Raw genomic sequence first — 18,308 nt, forward strand, 5'->3', positions numbered from 1 at the left:
GAAAAAAACACACACCTGTTTTAGTTACTAAGTCCCATAACTCAAAAAGTTTTAATCTTATTTTCACCAAAAAGTATACAGATCGTTTGACCATCATAAGAAACAACTATGTTAAGTTTCATGAATTTTGGATAAGTCGTTCTCAAGTTACGGTGCAACATGTTTACGTGGGACAGACAGATGGACAGACGGACAGAAGACATTTGTATACCATAATACGTCCCGTCAAAATTTTGACAGGCGTATAAAAATGAGATCAACCAGTCTGGTCCTCTCATTCCTATTATTTTCTTTTTAGATTGAATATAAACATGTTGCAACAACAGAAGTTTGAATTTTTGTTTGCAGTAAATGTAATAATCATAAATAGTTTCTGACATACGGCGCAACACGCGAAAACCCCCCTTTTTTTTACAAAAAACTCAATATCTCTAAAATAAAATTTTGAATCAAAACCAAAAAGTATACAGATCTTAAGATTAATATAACTAAGAAGTGTGTAAAATTTTAAGCAATAATCATAAATTGTTTTTGAGATACGGCGAGACATGTGAAAACCCCCCTTTTTAAAAAAAAAAATCAATATCTGTAAAATGAAATTTTAAATCAAAACCAAAAAGTATACAGATCTTTAGATTAATATAACTAAGAAGTGTGTAAAATTTTAAGCAATAATCATAAATCGTTTTTGAGATACGGCGCGACATATGAAAAACCCCTCCCCTTGAATCATCACCAAAATGTATACAGATCTTGAGATTAATATAACCTTAAGATTAATATAACTAAGAAGTGTGTAAAGTTTTAAGCTATAATCATAAATTGTTTTTGAGATACGGCGCGACATGTGAAAAAAACACACACCTGTTTTAGTTACTAAGTCCCATAACTCAAAAAGTTTTAATCTTATTTTCACCAAAAAGTATACAGATCGTTTGACCATCATAAGAAACAACTATGTTAAGTTTCATGAATTTTGGATAAGTCGTTCTCAAGTTACGGTGCAACATGTTTACGTGGGACAGACAGATGGACAGACGGACAGAAGACATTTGTATACCATAATACGTCCCGTCAAAATTTTGACAGGCGTATAAAAATGAGATCAACCAGTCTGGTCCTCTCATTCCTATTATTTTCTTTTTAGATTGAATATAAACATGTTGCAACAACAGAAGTTTGAATTTTTGTTTGCAGTAAATGTAATAATCATAAATAGTTTCTGACATACGGCGCAACACGCGAAAACCCCCCTTTTTTTTACAAAAAACTCAATATCTCTAAAATAAAATTTTGAATCAAAACCAAAAAGTATACAGATCTTAAGATTAATATAACTAAGAAGTGTGTAAAATTTTAAGCAATAATCATAAATTGTTTTTGAGATACGGCGAGACATGTGAAAACCCCCCTTTTTAAAAAAAAAAATCAATATCTGTAAAATGAAATTTTAAATCAAAACCAAAAAGTATACAGATCTTTAGATTAATATAACTAAGAAGTGTGTAAAATTTTAAGCAATAATCATAAATCGTTTTTGAGATACGGCGCGACATATGAAAAACCCCTCCCCTTGAATCATCACCAAAATGTATACAGATCTTGAGATTAATATAACCTTAAGATTAATATAACTAAGAAGTGTGTAAAGTTTTAAGCTATAATCATAAATTGTTTTTGAGATACGGCGCGACATGTGAAAAAAACACACACCTGTTTTAGTTACTAAGTCCCATAACTCAAAAAGTTTTAATCTTATTTTCACCAAAAAGTATACAGATCGTTTGACCATCATAAGAAACAACTATGTTAAGTTTCATGAATTTTGGATAAGTCGTTCTCAAGTTACGGTGCAACATGTTTACGTGGGACAGACAGATGGACAGACGGACAGAAGACATTTGTATACCATAATACGTCCCGTCAAAATTTTGACAGGCGTATAAAAATGAGATCAACCAGTCTGGTCCTCTCATTCCTATTATTTTCTTTTTAGATTGAATATAAACATGTTGCAACAACAGAAGTTTGAATTTTTGTTTGCAGTAAATGTAATAATCATAAATAGTTTCTGACATACGGCGCAACACGCGAAAACCCCCCTTTTTTTTACAAAAAACTCAATATCTCTAAAATAAAATTTTGAATCAAAACCAAAAAGTATACAGATCTTAAGATTAATATAACTAAGAAGTGTGTAAAATTTTAAGCAATAATCATAAATTGTTTTTGAGATACGGCGAGACATGTGAAAACCCCCCTTTTTAAAAAAAAAAATCAATATCTGTAAAATGAAATTTTAAATCAAAACCAAAAAGTATACAGATCTTTAGATTAATATAACTAAGAAGTGTGTAAAATTTTAAGCAATAATCATAAATCGTTTTTGAGATACGGCGCGACATATGAAAAACCCCTCCCCTTGAATCATCACCAAAATGTATACAGATCTTGAGATTAATATAACCTTAAGATTAATATAACTAAGAAGTGTGTAAAGTTTTAAGCTATAATCATAAATTGTTTTTGAGATACGGCGCGACATGTGAAAAAAACACACACCTGTTTTAGTTACTAAGTCCCATAACTCAAAAAGTTTTAATCTTATTTTCACCAAAAAGTATACAGATCGTTTGACCATCATAAGAAACAACTATGTTAAGTTTCATGAATTTTGGATAAGTCGTTCTCAAGTTACGGTGCAACATGTTTACGTGGGACAGACAGATGGACAGACGGACAGAAGACATTTGTATACCATAATACGTCCCGTCAAAATTTTGACAGGCGTATAAAAATGAGATCAACCAGTCTGGTCCTCTCATTCCTATTATTTTCTTTTTAGATTGAATATAAACATGTTGCAACAACAGAAGTTTGAATTTTTGTTTGCAGTAAATGTAATTGGCATTTTAAGGATTTTTCAGATTTCTTTAACTTTATTTGACAGATTTTACAACTACTTATTTTATATAAATGCTGCTACATTAGTTGATCACCAGGAACATCAGATAAAATTTGAAATGAGACAAACAAACTTATGATTGTGTTCAGTTTTTTTTCAATTGGCCAAATGATTTGTGAGGAAAAGATTTATGAGAAACAAAGAATGTCAAGTGATGTGGAAAGCTTACACTGACCCTTTCAGCAAGGTAAAAAAAAAATGAAGAAGCAACTATGGTGGGATACATCAATCAAAACAGCAACCCAACCATAAAATTAAAAAACAAATCCATTAAGAAAATTAAGACAATAGAATAGAATATATACCGGTAATTGAAACCAAAAGTTTTGGTAAAATTATTAGTTCATTCATCAAGGGTTTGCTTGTGGATGGTCAATAGCATTTAATCAAACCTACCCTGATTGCTTGTGGATCAGCAGTTATGACTATAATTCTTTCCACTAATTCTATCTTAATCACATGACCATATTTTCTGATGCTAAAAATATCATTTGTATAGCTTAATACATAATAAAAAGAAATCTGAAAACATAATCACATCACAGTTATGATTCCACATTGATTTAATCCTGTTACTACAGGGCCATTATTTCTTGTTAAGGAATGCAGTTTTATAGGAAAGTCAAATCTTGGAGAACATTGCAGCCAGAATTTCCACAGATTTATGCATAACAGATTTTGAAAAAGGGGGGGGGGAGCCCATGTGCCCTCAAACTAAACAAAATTTGTAGTGGAAGCAGTAGTAAAAAGTCTTGATTAACCATAAATTAAGCTCCACAAGGGGAGGCCCTGGGCATCTCGGGCACCCCCTAAATTCGCCTCTGCATAATCAAAAACCTACTTGGAGTTTACTTTAATTATGCAAATATTGAAAACAGTTTGGTTGACCTCCAACAACCCAGAATATCAGATCTAGCTGAGGAAAAAGATATTTGATTTACAAGTATCAGAAAACTCTACAAATTTAGTTTAAGATTATATTGAACTAGAGGCTCCACAAAGTCTGTAGCATTTTAGTTTTTAAGTTGAAGCTAGGTTCTCATTTAGCAGACTGCTTCAGCAATTACAGTTTAGAATCTAGGCACTAGAAAAATTCAAACCTATATTGAACTTAAATTGGTCATGTTGTTCAAAGCATAAGAAAATAATGTGTTTTATTCAAGAGGTCCTATGTAAAACTTTACTTAAATGATAATTCTTTTTTAATCAGCCATGTAACCTCATCTTGTTTGCAGGCCTCTGAAGAAAAATATTATGATGTCCTCACAATAAATGAACTAGTAAATCTGTATCATAAAAAGTTGCAGTTTTACATAAGTACTTACAATTCAATAGCCATTTCACTGAAGAACTTTCCTTCATTTAAATATTTCTTGAAAGTAGGAATATGACCAAGGAAAAAACTGAAAAATTAAAAAGAATTACAATCTTTTTGAAATGATTTGAATCAATTCATTCAATACATTTTATGACTTAACCCATATAATCTAAAGACATATACTGTAGATTCATTTATTTTCGTGGGTACCAATTTTTGTGGTTTGATGAAAACTTGCATTTTCATGGATATTTAAATTCATTGTTTTGCCAATATAGCTGCATACAAATTTTTTGTGATTCGTTGAACATGTAAATTTGTGGTTCACCTTTTTTTCAATGAAAGCCAACAAAGTTGGTATCCCATGAATATTAATGAGTCAACAGTATGTACAGCATGTTATAGTATCAGAAACTAAAGGCCCCTAGGAGCCTGAATCAATCACCTATGCAACCACAAGGACCTGAGAAATATTATAGAATATCAGCTTCAAGGACCCTAGGAAATATTAAGACCAATTCGATATTTTTTTCTTTACATTTTCACCTATCTATTTACGTTTTCAAGATAATTGTCACAAATGCAAAAATGAATAATTATCCTATGTCAATAAATCATTTTGGTCATGTTTGACTGTGGTAGATCTTGTCTTGCTGAGCATTTTTGCTGTTTATATTTATGTTTGTCAACTATGCCTTTCACAAATAAAGCTTAAAACAGAAAAAAGTGATAAAAATAGGCCATTTAAATGCAATAAATCCTATTAGGAGTCAATTGACGTTTCAGTAATTTTAACCTAATTCTTTCTCATTATTGAAGGATGTGTCGAGAATACGTGAATAAAGGAAGAAAACGTTCTACATGTTATAAGTTGTAATCTATCTAGAATGTTCAAGTATACAAGTGTGTAACGTCACAGTCTTTACATTATAATATATGAAATAAGTGACGTTCCAGCATTGTGTTCGCGCTGTATTTACAACATTTTGACCTATAGTTGTTTACATCCTCATCCTTTGGTTTCTGTTTGATATTTTTCTCAAGGGCAACCATACCACATCTCCTTAATTTTTAACTATTTGTAGATCTTGTCTTGCTGGTCACAATTGCTCATCAAAGAATCTTTTATAATTTTCAAGATAATAGTCAAAACACAAATATGGGCAATAACTCCATTAAAAGTGTCCATTACAGATTTTTATTATATGACTTTTTTGTAGATCTTGTATTGCTGATCATTAAGGTCTTTCCACTCCGTTAGGAAAGACCTTATTGTTTTTCTAATGTTTTTTTTTTCTTTTTCTTTTTTTTTTTTTTTCTTTTTTTTCTTCCAACATTTTTTTGACATGCCCTCCCCTCGTTTCTATTAAAGTTATCATGACCAAATTTGAACCATCGATAGACCTCATTGTGAAGTACTACCAGATGACTCTGTTAGGAATTTCATCAACTCCTTTGGAAGTTATCTCCCTTTTATTGGGTTTTTTCAACATGGTCCCCCCTCGTTGTTTTTAAAGATATCATGACCTTATTTGTACTATAGGTAGATCTCATCATGATGTATTACCATACTAGGCTGCGTAGGATTTAATCGACTCCTTTGAGAGTTGCATCCCCTTGAAGCAATTTCTTTTATTTGCATTTTTCTTAAAAAGTATAAGAGATAGAATCGAATTGAAAATGGCAGCATCTACAGGAACAAAGGGCAATGTTAATAAACATAAACAATTAGTATGTTATCAATCCTTATAAGAAGTTATTTCCCTTGAAAAAAATTACTCAATTTTTTAAAAATTGTATTTCGAGAACCGGAAGTCGTAGAGACTTGGGACTTTCACCAATAATCTTTAATTCATGTGACCTTTAACTTGCACCCAAGGTCAAAGGTCAGTGAGTGCAAAAACAATTTACGCTGCAATTTCAACCTTACATATTAAGAAAACGATAAGAGTTTGCTGCATACATACTGTGTATAAAATGTTCCTCTAAACGAGCTCTACATTTTATACATTAAGCTCAAAACTGTCCGACCATCTGTTCAAAAGTTACCACGAGATAATTCTTAAAAGTATATTATTGTGTGTATATCTTTATAAAGGTAACAGATATCAATGTACTATAAATTGCAAAAATAATCAGTATTTAAAGACCTTCAATTTGAGGTCAATGTCAGGTCATGATGAAATTTTACCTTGACCTTCAAAGTGTACTACGACCTTGACCTTGTGATATTTTAATGGTCAAGTTGTCCTGAGTTGAATGGTGGTAGTCTTATGTCTCTACGACTTCCGGTTCTTAAGTTTTGTATTGCATCATATATTTGATGATTCATTGTGACCTTGATGAACTTTGGAATTGTCTTCAATTTTTTCATGCAATGTTGCCCTTCAACTGCTGATATTGCATCATTTTTGGCTATTTGGCAAATGCGGTCATTGTGTATATCAAATTGAACATATAAATGAGCTCTACTCAAAAATGAAAATTTTAAACCCCTTTTTCATCCCAGTAGGAAGGGTGGGGTCATTTAGTGCAAGAATATTAAACTTCTCGTATGGTTAGGTTGTCGCATATCAAATGAAAGTATATAAAGCGTACATTTTGAACAAATTGACGTCCCCAAAAATGGGTTTGGTGGGGTCATTGAGTGCAAAACATACATTTTCTTTTAAGATAAGTTTGTTGTATATCAAATGAAAGGTCATAACGTGTACATTTCAAATATCAAATTCCTGTTCCCTAAAAATTGGTTGGATGGGGTTATTAAGTGCAAAAATTTGTAAGGGTTCCGCGGAACCCAGTGTCTCGCCTACTTTTGGTGTTAATCGCAGGCTCAACAAAAATGAGGAAAAAAATTAATAAAAATATTCCTCTCTATACTATCTTTTGATTGTAAGTAGCTTCTGTCCAAGTTTGGTAAAATCCAGGATAATTTATGAATCTAATAAATGTTTTAAAAACTTAAACTGCAGAATGTATGTAATGTTGACTGGAAGAAAAACTAAGTCCATTTATAAGTAAAATACGGAAAAAATGGAACAAAATTTTATCAAAATTTCCTTCTAGATACTAGCTTTTGATCATAAACAAGCTTCTGTCCAAGTGTGGTACAAATCCAGGATAGTTTAAGAAAGTTGTTAAAATTTTAAAAACTTTAACCACAGAGTGAATGTAATGTTAACTGGCAGAAAACTAAGTCCATTTATAAGTAAAATACAGAAAAAATGGAATTTTTTTTTTTAAAAATTTACTTCTGGATACTATCTTATGATCATAAACAAGCTTCTTTCCAAGTTTGGTAGAAATCCGGGATAGTTTAAGAAAGTTATTAAAATTTCAAAAACTTTAACCACAGAGTGAATGTAATGTTTCCTGGCAGAAAAACTAAGTCCACTTATAAGTAAAATACGGAAAAAATGGAATTTTTTTTTTACAAAATTTACTTTTGAATATAATCTTATGATCATAAACAAGCTTCTGTCCAAGTTTGGTAGAAATCTAGGACAGTTTAAGAAAGTTATTAAAATTTCAAAAACTTTAACCACAGAGTGAATATTTGTGGACGCCGCCGACGACAACGACGACAACGACGCCAACGGAATGTAGGATTGCTATGTCTCGCTTTTTCGACAAAAGTCGAAGGCTCGACAAAAATCAAACTTTCTGGAATATGGCGTTGACGCATATCAAATGAAATATCTTCAAGTCTACATTACATATATCATACTTCCGATCACGAAAATTTAGGCGGATGGGGTCATTAAGTGTAAAAAGCAAAAAGTTTCAGAAGGTATGCTTGTCAAATATATCAAATGAAAGGTCGTCATAAATACAATACGAAATCATCACTTTTACAGGAAAGACCTATCAATTGTTTTACAAACAATTGAGATACTAGTTATTGTTGTTATTAGTTTCTGTCTCTCTATTATAATTTGCGAGATATTAGCTAATGGTGCTAAATTTGAGAGAAATTGTCTTTCAGGGCAATAACTCCTATAAGTTGTGGATTGATTATTTCAGCTATTTGACTTATCTGTAGATCTTCTTTTGCTAATCACTTTTGCTGGTTACAATTTCTATTCATTAATTATAATATTAAAGATAATAGACAATAAAATGCTCCGCTGGGCACAGCTTGATACGACCGCAGAGGTCGAACCCTGAACAGTTGGGGCAAGTATGGACACAACATTCAAGCTTGATACAGCTCTGAATTTGGATTGTGATTAAATATTTGACACAGCATAGGTTTCTGACACAGAAAGAATGTGGTCTAAGAACTTCAAATTTTTTTAATTTACCTATTATGGTCCAATATCCAAAATCAAAATACATGGTTAGATTCAGCATATCAAAGAACCCCATATATTCAATTTTTGTTGAAATCAAACAAAGTTTAATTTTGGACCCCAACTTGGACCAACTTGAAAACTGGGCCCATAATCAAAAATCTAAACAAATGTTTAGATTCAGCATATCAAAGAACCCCAAGAATTCAATTTTTGTTAAAATCAAACTAAGTTTGATTTTGGACCCTTTGGACCTTAATGTAGACCAATTTAAAAAACGGGACCCAAAATTAAAAATCTAAATACACAGTTAGATTTGGCATATCAAAGAACCCCAATAATTCAATTTTTGATGAAATCAAACAAAGTTTAATTTTGGACCCTTTTGACCTCAATATGAACCAATTTGATAGCGGGGCCCACAAATAAAAAATCTAAATACATGGTTAGATTCAGCATATCAAAGAACCCAATATATGCAATTTTTGTTGAAATCAAACAAAGTTTAATTTTGGACCCTTTGGACCTTAATGTAGACCAATTTGAAAACTGGACCCAAAATTAAAAATCTAAATACACGGTTAGATTCGGCATAACAAATAAATAAATGTGGTCAAAGATTTTACAAATCTAATGCGCCATACTGTGCAATTAAAGATTACTTCTTGAAATTTTTCAATATTTGAAATTTGAAAAAAAAAAAATATTTGAAGAATAATTCTTGTTAATTTCTGAAATCTGAAATGAGAAAAAAATTGACCCCCCACAATTTCTTTTTACCCCCCCCCCCCCCCCCCCCTTTTTCCCCCAAAAAATTCTTTCCCTCAAGATATGGTCATAATCTCAATTCAAATTTCCAATGGAGTTTGCAACCATAATTACCCATTAAAATTTACCATAGTGCTAACTTAATCTATTTTATAAGAGAATTTAAAATATGGTGTCAAATCTTTCATATGGATTTTTTTGTAAAAAAAAAAAGATGCAACATTTGCAGATATTTTTACTGGTCTTCCTTTATAAATATGCATTTCTTTAAACATAATTTAAAAGCAGTGTAAGGGAAGAAACCAAAACGTTGTATTTGGATTACCTCCCTTACACTGTTTTAAATTATCTTAATTGTTCATTAACCATTACTTTATACATAATTTAAAAGCAGTGTAAGGGAGGTAATTCAAATGATGTATTTGATTTATCTCCCTTACACTGCTTTAAATTATGTTTTGTACTAAAGTATTTGACCATTAACCAGGACAACCTTGTTTTTCCCCCTTTTTTGCCCCTAATTCCTAAACGGTTTGAGCCATAACCCCCCAAAGCAAATCCTAACCATCCCTTTGTGGTATGGAAACTTGTGGTATAATTTCAGAGAGATCCATACACTGTTCCACAGTTATTGTCTGGAAACTAGAAAATGCTTATTTTTGGTCCCTTTTTGGCCCCTAATTCCTTAACTGTTGGTACCATAACCCCCAAAATCAATCCCAACCTTCCTTTTGTGGTATTGAACCTTATGGTAAAATTTCAAAGAGATCCATTCACTTAAACTAAAGTTAGAGTGCGAAAACCAATGTGTCTTCGGACGATGACGACGCCAACGTCATACCAATATACGACTGCAAAATTTTTTTGCGGTCGTATAAAAATGATGAAATCAATAAAAAAAAAACCAACACTATATATATAGTCTCCTATAAGGAGTTTTCTGACAATTTAAGATTTGATACATTACTGTATTTCTAGTATCTCACTAATCTCTTGATGGCCATCAATTATGACTGTTCTTCCTCTTGATGGAGATGGTACCCTAACTTTCTGAAAAGGATATGTTCTACCTCCTGGTACATATGATTCTTTACCTCTCTGACTCCTGGAGGTTATATGTTCTACCTCTTGTTATATATGGTACTTTACCTCTCTGACTCTTGGAGGAGATATGTTCTACATCCTGATAGATATGGTACTTTACCTCTCTGACTCCTAGAGGAGATATATTCTACCTCCTGATAGATATGGCACTTTTAGTCTTTACCTTTCTGACTCCTGGAGAAGATATGTTTTCCTCCTGATAGATATGGTCCCTTACCTCTCGGACTCCTGGTAGAGTACCTTAGTTGTCTTCCTCCAGGAAAAGGTACCTTACTTTTATCAGTAGTCCTAGAATATGACTGCATTTCCTCTTGATAGAGATTGTATCTTCCCAATCAATTAGTGATCCTAGAATATAACTCTTGGTACCTTACCTATAGGAATAAATGGTATCCTTCTTTACTTGTGGTGGTCTTGGAATATTACTATACTTCCTGTGACAAAAATGTTATCTTACCTATCTCTTTACTTCCTGTGATAAAAATGTTATCTTACCCATCTCTTGGTGGTCCTGGAATACGACTGTACTTCTGTGACAAAAATGTTATCTTACCTATCTCTTGGTGCCCTGGAATATGACTGTACTTCCTGTGATAAAAATGTTATCTTACCTATCTCTTGGTGGTCCTGGAATACGACTGTACTTCTGTGACAAAAATGTTATCTTACCTATCTCTTGGTGCCCTGGAATATGACTGTACTTCCTGTGATAAAAATGTTATCTTACCTATCTCTTGGTGGCCCTGGAATATGACTGTACTTCCTGTGACAAAAGTTATATCTTACCTATCCCTTGGTGGCCCTGGAATATTACTACCCCGGTATACTTCCTGTGACAAAAATGTTATCTTAACTATCCCTTGGTGGCTCTGGAAAATTACTGTACTTCCTGTGACAAAAATGTTATCTTACCTATCTCTTGGTGGCCCTGGAATATGACAGTACTTCCTGTGACAAAAAAGTTAAATGTTATCTCACCTATCCCTTGGTGGCCCTGGAATATGACTGTACTTCTGGGACAAAAATTATATCTTACCTATCTCTTGGTGGCCCTGGAATATGACTGTACTTCCTCCTGACAGAGATGAGGTATATTGATGCAGCGGTCACTGCAAACACAGGTACTGCTATTACACATCCAGAAATAAACAGCCATGATAAAGCCATCATAACCTATTGTCAAAAATGCAGATACGAGTTAGACTTCATGCATACAATGCAGTGGTAAAAGTTAATTCATAGGTAACACCAAAATAACTATTATTTTTCCAACAATTTTTTACAATTTAAGTTTAAGCAATACTTTCGTTTTAATTTTCTTCCCTGAATTTATAATTAACTGTTCCAATTACTGAAATTCTTTCATTTTCAGATTTTGATTTGGAGATAGCATTATTCTTATACGGTATTCAAAAATTCCATATTTTATATAAAAATGGAATCTTGTTTGCAATTCATGCAGTTATTCCTTCTCAGAATGCAGGATTTTGCACCTAATTTTTCAAAATTTTCTTGGGGGCATGTACCAAAACCCCCCTAGCAAGTTGCACATGGCCGTGTGCCCTCCGTATAAACGTACTAATATATTTTCCCCAAAGCCAACATTTCACGAACTTTAATTCCCAATTGCATGGGCCCTGGGTCCCTTCCCCTAAGCACTAGGAAAATCACTGTCACAAGAATACAGATTAACATGAGGTTGAATCATTGACTTGCAAGTCAATAATACATCAGCGATGTTTTAGAGCTTACTTTGACAAATTCTGGCAAAACTGACTGCTTATTAAGAAATATTATTTCACAATTCCGCTTTTATCAATACTTGAAACAAAAGAATCGTATTTTAAATTTTTGCCTAAATTGTAGCTAATGCTCCTTTAATGCAATTTTAAGGTTACACATATTTCATTAGTTAAAATAACTTTTACTAAAATTGCTAAAATTTGCAAGTCCTCTGCTGGTACATGTATGCCATATTTAATTTAGGGTTTTATTTTGAGTGGGTCACATCTGAAATTCTAACAATAGGATAAAACACCACCAACCTCAAAAACACAGTTTAAATGAAACATTGTCCAGATATAATTGATGATTATTGATTGCTTAATGGCTAGTGTTAAATATTATCCAATTGTAAGGTTAATATGCAGTGAAATAAATTTCAATGATACAAATGATGCTGATGTGACAAAATTGCCTACAATTTTTTGCCAAATCTTATTTAATTTCTATTTTACAATGTATCCTTTTAAAAAAAAAATCTTGAAATTGAATCATTGTAAGAATTATATTTATTCTTATTTTTATTTTTGAATATTTGGTAGAAGATACATTTATTTAAACACTAATAGTGTATAATACATTGTCACTTAGCTGCTACTATTTAATTTATAGGTAAGCTTTTTGTAAAAGCTACATTTTTCTATACAATTATTGATTATTTAATTTATAGGTAAGCTTTTTGTAAAAGCTACATTTTTCTATACAATTATTGACGTTTACGGCGCTAACTATATTTGCCGTCTTTGCCGCCCGTCTTTATGACGTTAATTTTTTTATGATGATGTTATTTCAATTTGTTTACGGCAGTTTATTAGTTGGATTGTATTTGGACACACAAGATGATTTATAAGAGAGCATAATGGGTAAGCATATATTTGATCCAACTTAAACATTCATTTCTTTAACAAGAATTGTAACAATGTTCCGTAAATGAAATATATTGATTTAATCTTTTGTGCAAACTTTGTACTTAGAAAACATGTTTCTTTATCTTTTATTATTGACTGAGAAGTAATTAATGCACTGTATATTATTTTTATGATTATCGGAATTTAGTTTCACTCTTATTTATGATTTATAATTTATGTATTTGCAGAGAATCGTATCATATACATTGTATTCAACATATTAAAGAGCTATTTAATTGATACGCATACTTGACTAGTTTTGATTTACAGTGTGGACCAAACAATCATGTCTTATACCATACATAAGGACAGGGGTATATACATGTACCAGTTCTGTAGTTAAATAGCTTCCAATCTAAATTACGGCGGATTTGGGGGGGGGGGGGAAATATGAGTGAAAGTCAACTGCCTCAGACTTGAAATTCAAAACATTAAATTGAATTCCCAGTGCCTAAATTTCACACATAACCCTGACTCTTATTTTCAACCCCCAAAAAATATATCTTTAAATTTGTAAAGAGTTCACAAACTCTTCAATTTACGATCAATTTTGTTTATTCTCAGTAACAGTATAACAAATCTTTTAAAATTTTTCTGTAAGAATTGAACTGTTTTGTTGGATCCCATTATTTAACTTTAATTTTACATCATATTCCCAAAATTTTACCTCAACCAGCAACACTCAACTTTTCACAAAAATATTATCAATCCATTTTAACGTCTCCAATAAACCTTGCTTGCTTGTACAATAAAGTGAAACATGGCAAATGGATTTTAACTTCAAGAAATGTGCCATCATGTAGTTTACAACATCAACGAAGAAAAAACTACTATCAGTACACCATTAAAGATGAGCCATTATACACAAACATTTGTACCTGAGCATTGAGCTCAGTGACACCCTAAAGTATCATCTGCAAATTGACAACCTCTGCAAGAAAGCTTCAAGTGTATTGGGGTTCTTAAAGAGGAACCTAAGACATTATCCACCCAAGGTGAAAAAAACAGCACACCAAAGTCTAGTCTGGTCAAAAGTGGAGCATGCCTATTTGGAACCCACAACAGAGAAAACCCAGATCAAACAGATAGAGCAGATACAGCTGAATGCTGCTAGATTTGTAAAGAACCAGCCATACAACCCAGACAAACCTATCAGTGTAACATCAATAGTTCAAAACCTCAACTGGAACACACTAGAACAGAGAAGAATCATGGCAAACGTCACTCTCATGTACAAGGTAGTCCACCAACTACTAGTAATAGCTATACAAGTACTCTATATTCCAACACCAGCTACTGTCACAAGAACTAGAAACAGTTTGAAATTCCTGCTTTATCACTACAAAATCAACATATATCAACATTCAATTTTCCCTAGAACAGTTACCATCTGGAACACTTGGTCAGAATCTGTTGTGCTTGCAACATCACTGGAGGTCTTCAAATCCTCCCTCAGCATGCTCAGGAGCACCAACCATGGAGAGCCAACATTAACTAACAAGCTTGAACTTTTGTACAGTGTATATATATGTTATGTTTTTATCACCAGAGCTACCTATTTATTGGATTGTTTGCACATACCATACTAATCACTTGACACTCCTTAGTAGATGTCCAGTATGGACTTTGACGAGTAATGAAGTTGAAGTTTGAATCTAAAAATTATTATTTTAAATAAGTATACAGTGGGTTTCATTAGGGTCTAAGTCTGACGCCGGACTGGCCAATTTTTTGTAAGCCTGACTCGTAAAAGTCAAATTATTGTGTATGAAAACGGGAACGAAGTTGGGAGGGACACGTGAAATTACAAGCATTATTATTACAATGATAAACGGGAAAAGTCGGGAGGGACACATGAAATTACATGCATTATTATTACAATGATAAGTGGGATACAGGAATCTGACAAAACAATAAGTTGGATCAGGGATATGAGACCCCATATACATGTACCATAACATTTTGCATCCCTTTGTTTAACTTCTATTTCACCCTTAAAGAGGCTAAACTCCTTTAAAGGTAATTTTTTTTTTTAAATATGGTCTATCCATTGTAAAATCTCAATAAAAGATGGCTACTATAATTTTTTGAGTATATCTATTTGTAACTTAAGGCACAAACAATGAATCTTTAGAGTGTAAGGGATGACATGGTTTTATTTCTTAATTAATTGTTTTTGTTTTAAATCTATTGGAATAAATGTAGAGAAGTGAACAAAAATCAGTTGTTTCTCTTCAATATTACAGTAGTAAAAAAAACAACAACAACAAATTTTTGTTTTCTTGTTCCTGTACAAAATGTATGTAAAAATAGTTTGTTTTTGTTATAAGTTGAAAAAAAGGTTTGTTTCTAAAAACTATGCTCTAATAAAAAGATGAACAATTGGTGTTTATCAGTCTACATGTAAGTCTCCCTACAGCAGGGTTCTCACTAAGATGAGTCATGAAAACTGGTGAGTCCAAAGATGAATTAAGTTGTAAAATGTTGTATCAACTGAGCAAATATATCATCCTTTAAAAAAACACATTTTTAAAAGTAATCCTAGCTTGTCCTATTTTGTCATGGAGACTGAAATATTAATTTTATAGCGATAAAATGTAATTTTCTCAATGTTGGACTGACCACGGACAAAAACTACTATTCCCAGGATTCGTCTTCAAAAATCCTTAAAGAGAACCCTGCTAAAGTATCTGCTTATATGTCAAAATGTCAGGGTATCACACTGGGAGTCTGAGGCCATGCATGTAAAAACATCTATGCATAATGTAATGACAACTAACTTACCTTTTTCCAGAAATAAGTCAATCGAACCTGAACCACATCCTGGGCTAATATTAAACATATATTATATTAAACTGTTACAGGCAAATGTTGTTTTTATACACAAGATAATAATCATGACGAAATGTTGAATGATTTTATCGTCAGTTGAAATTTGTAAACACGTTTCGTCATATCCGTTTTTTTTAATATATTTGTTTATAGTCACCTTGTTTAAGAACTAGCAGTAAAGCTTGGTCTGTGTTTCTTTGGCCAGTGTCACTGATATTCAACAGGTCAACATATACTCAAACACAATCCAAATCGAAACCGGAACTACAGTATTACTTATAAGTAACAGCAAGTACGGTACAGTCCAGATTAAATCCGGAAATAAATATGTTGAGAATTTTGTGCGGTTGATAAGGTTGCTAAACCCAATAAGGACCCCCGATAGAAATTTTTTATTATCACATATTTGTTCCAGCGGAAATAACATTACAGAATATCTCTTCCATTTGACGGAACTTATTATATGAAGGAACTTCTTTTTCATGCTGGCAATGGATCAACTGAGGATTTGTATAGAAATCCTTACATGGATGTATAAAATCTTAAATTGACATCTGTAAAAATAAAATAACTAATATTTTGTTTTATTTCTCCAAATATTTAGAGCAATTTGAAAATAAAATGGAAAATGGAAACGGAGAATGTGTCAAAGAGACAAAAACCCGACCAAAGAGCAGAAAACAATAGTCCATGATTACTGTTAATTTTTTCAGAAATGGATATTTTAAGTGGTCTTTTTTAAAAGTTGAATTTTTGTGGACGTTGCAGGTCGACGTTTACGTAGATTTTACTTTTTCCAGTAAATACTCCATCTGTTGATATATGCTGTGAATTAATGTTTTGTGTATATTTAATATATTTAGCTAACTTGAAAGACGTACATATAATTTCAAATCATAAAAATACAAATTGTTTAGTCTCTAGGATAACTTGTAAGATTTCCGCTGCTGTTTTTGCTAAATGGGTGCAATTCGGGTACTCGGTGTAATCTGGGTACTTTGACGTTATATGTATTTGGTTTTATACATATTTTCGTATCGGTTTTATATTCATATTTTCGTATCAATAGTTTTACGTTTACTTTAGTGCACAAAAAAAAATATTCTGTAATATCATTTCCATTAGGCGGAACAAATATGATATATACGTTGACAAGCACGTGCTTCCCGTGACAACGTCACAGCAATGCGTAAGAAAACAAACGAAAATTTTTTTATAACTCGCAATTTCACGGCTGCACTGAGCATAAACATGTTTTTATAAGAATTGAATGGTTCTTTTTGTAATGTAATAGGGTTGTATGACCGTTGATAGTGGCCACACTTTTAGTATTTAAAGTCATATGATACCGTGAGTAAAATTTAATTAAAAAGTTGAAAAGAAATTAAATATTTTATTTACTTGAATGGCTAAATTCAGTTTACTATACAAGAACGTGTACATGGACTTTCTTATAAAATAGAAAATCCTTTATTTAATTAAAATCTTCAGAAATGTCCTCTTATTGAATTATTGTTTTCCAGTACTCTACTTCGCCGAGAGCCGCTTTCCGTATGCAGTGACCTTACCCATGACACCTTTCGTTAGAGCTTCGGCAATCGAAAGCGCAAGAGCGAGGGAAAACCCGTGATGAAAGAAAAGGGAAACAAACGTGGAAAGAAGATAGTATTACTTAATTAACCGATTCTAAAATTACAAAAAAGAAAAAAAACAATACACCATATCATTTTACAACTGTTATGACAAAGTTTAATAACAACTGGGAATGCATGGAAAACGTTAAAAACAAACATATATCGCTCTAGCGTCTTACTTATGTCCCTCTTGTTACGTGGTTCTGTGTTGATTGTTTATCAATAGGTAACGATCGGTAGGTAATCTTCGGCACCAAAACCCGAAAAATAATTCGCAGGTAAAATTTTCGACCAACAATCACAGGATGAAATATTCTTTGTAGATTATAATTTATGAATTCGTAATAAATGTTATGAAAAAACGAATTACAAAAAGAAGCATTCAATTCATAAATCATCTTAAAAGTTCTCTATAAGCGAAAAATTCATGCAAAACATCCAATGCATACGCATGCAGGCTCAATAACCGTGTCCGATGATTGGTTGTCAAGCAAGGATGGATTCCAGTTCTCTCTAAATGTCTTGTATTTGTTGGATATAGATAGCATGTAAAGACTGAACAGAAATGATATTCATCTTTAAAGACGAGCGGTATCCATCCTTGCTTGACAACATTCCGTTATTGAGTCTGAAACATACTTAAAATTATGACAAATTTTCTTAATGATTTTCTTTATGATAGACCATATCGTTAATTTAATTTTC

General features: G+C 32.2%; 1 protein-coding gene across 1 annotated transcript in view; it reads right to left on the reverse strand.

Moving 5' to 3' along the window:
* LOC127698497 (cholesterol 24-hydroxylase-like) overlaps positions 1-11,043 on the reverse strand; it is a 78,029-nt gene extending 66,986 nt beyond the window's left edge. The window contains exons 1-3 of the mRNA XM_052202003.1: positions 11,001-11,043; positions 4,291-4,368; positions 3,362-3,443 (exon numbers count right to left, since the gene is read on the reverse strand). Of these exons, the coding sequence (XP_052057963.1) occupies positions 3,362-3,443; positions 4,291-4,304 (96 nt within the window). The 5' untranslated portion in view covers positions 4,305-4,368; positions 11,001-11,043. The remainder of the gene's footprint in view (positions 1-3,361; positions 3,444-4,290; positions 4,369-11,000) is intronic.
* Between the last annotated feature and the right edge of the window lie 7,265 nt (positions 11,044-18,308).

This window comes from Mytilus californianus, unplaced genomic scaffold, assembly GCF_021869535.1.
Source record: "Mytilus californianus isolate M0D057914Y unplaced genomic scaffold, xbMytCali1.0.p SCAF_4, whole genome shotgun sequence".
Taxonomy (NCBI): Eukaryota; Metazoa; Mollusca; class Bivalvia; order Mytilida; family Mytilidae; genus Mytilus; species Mytilus californianus.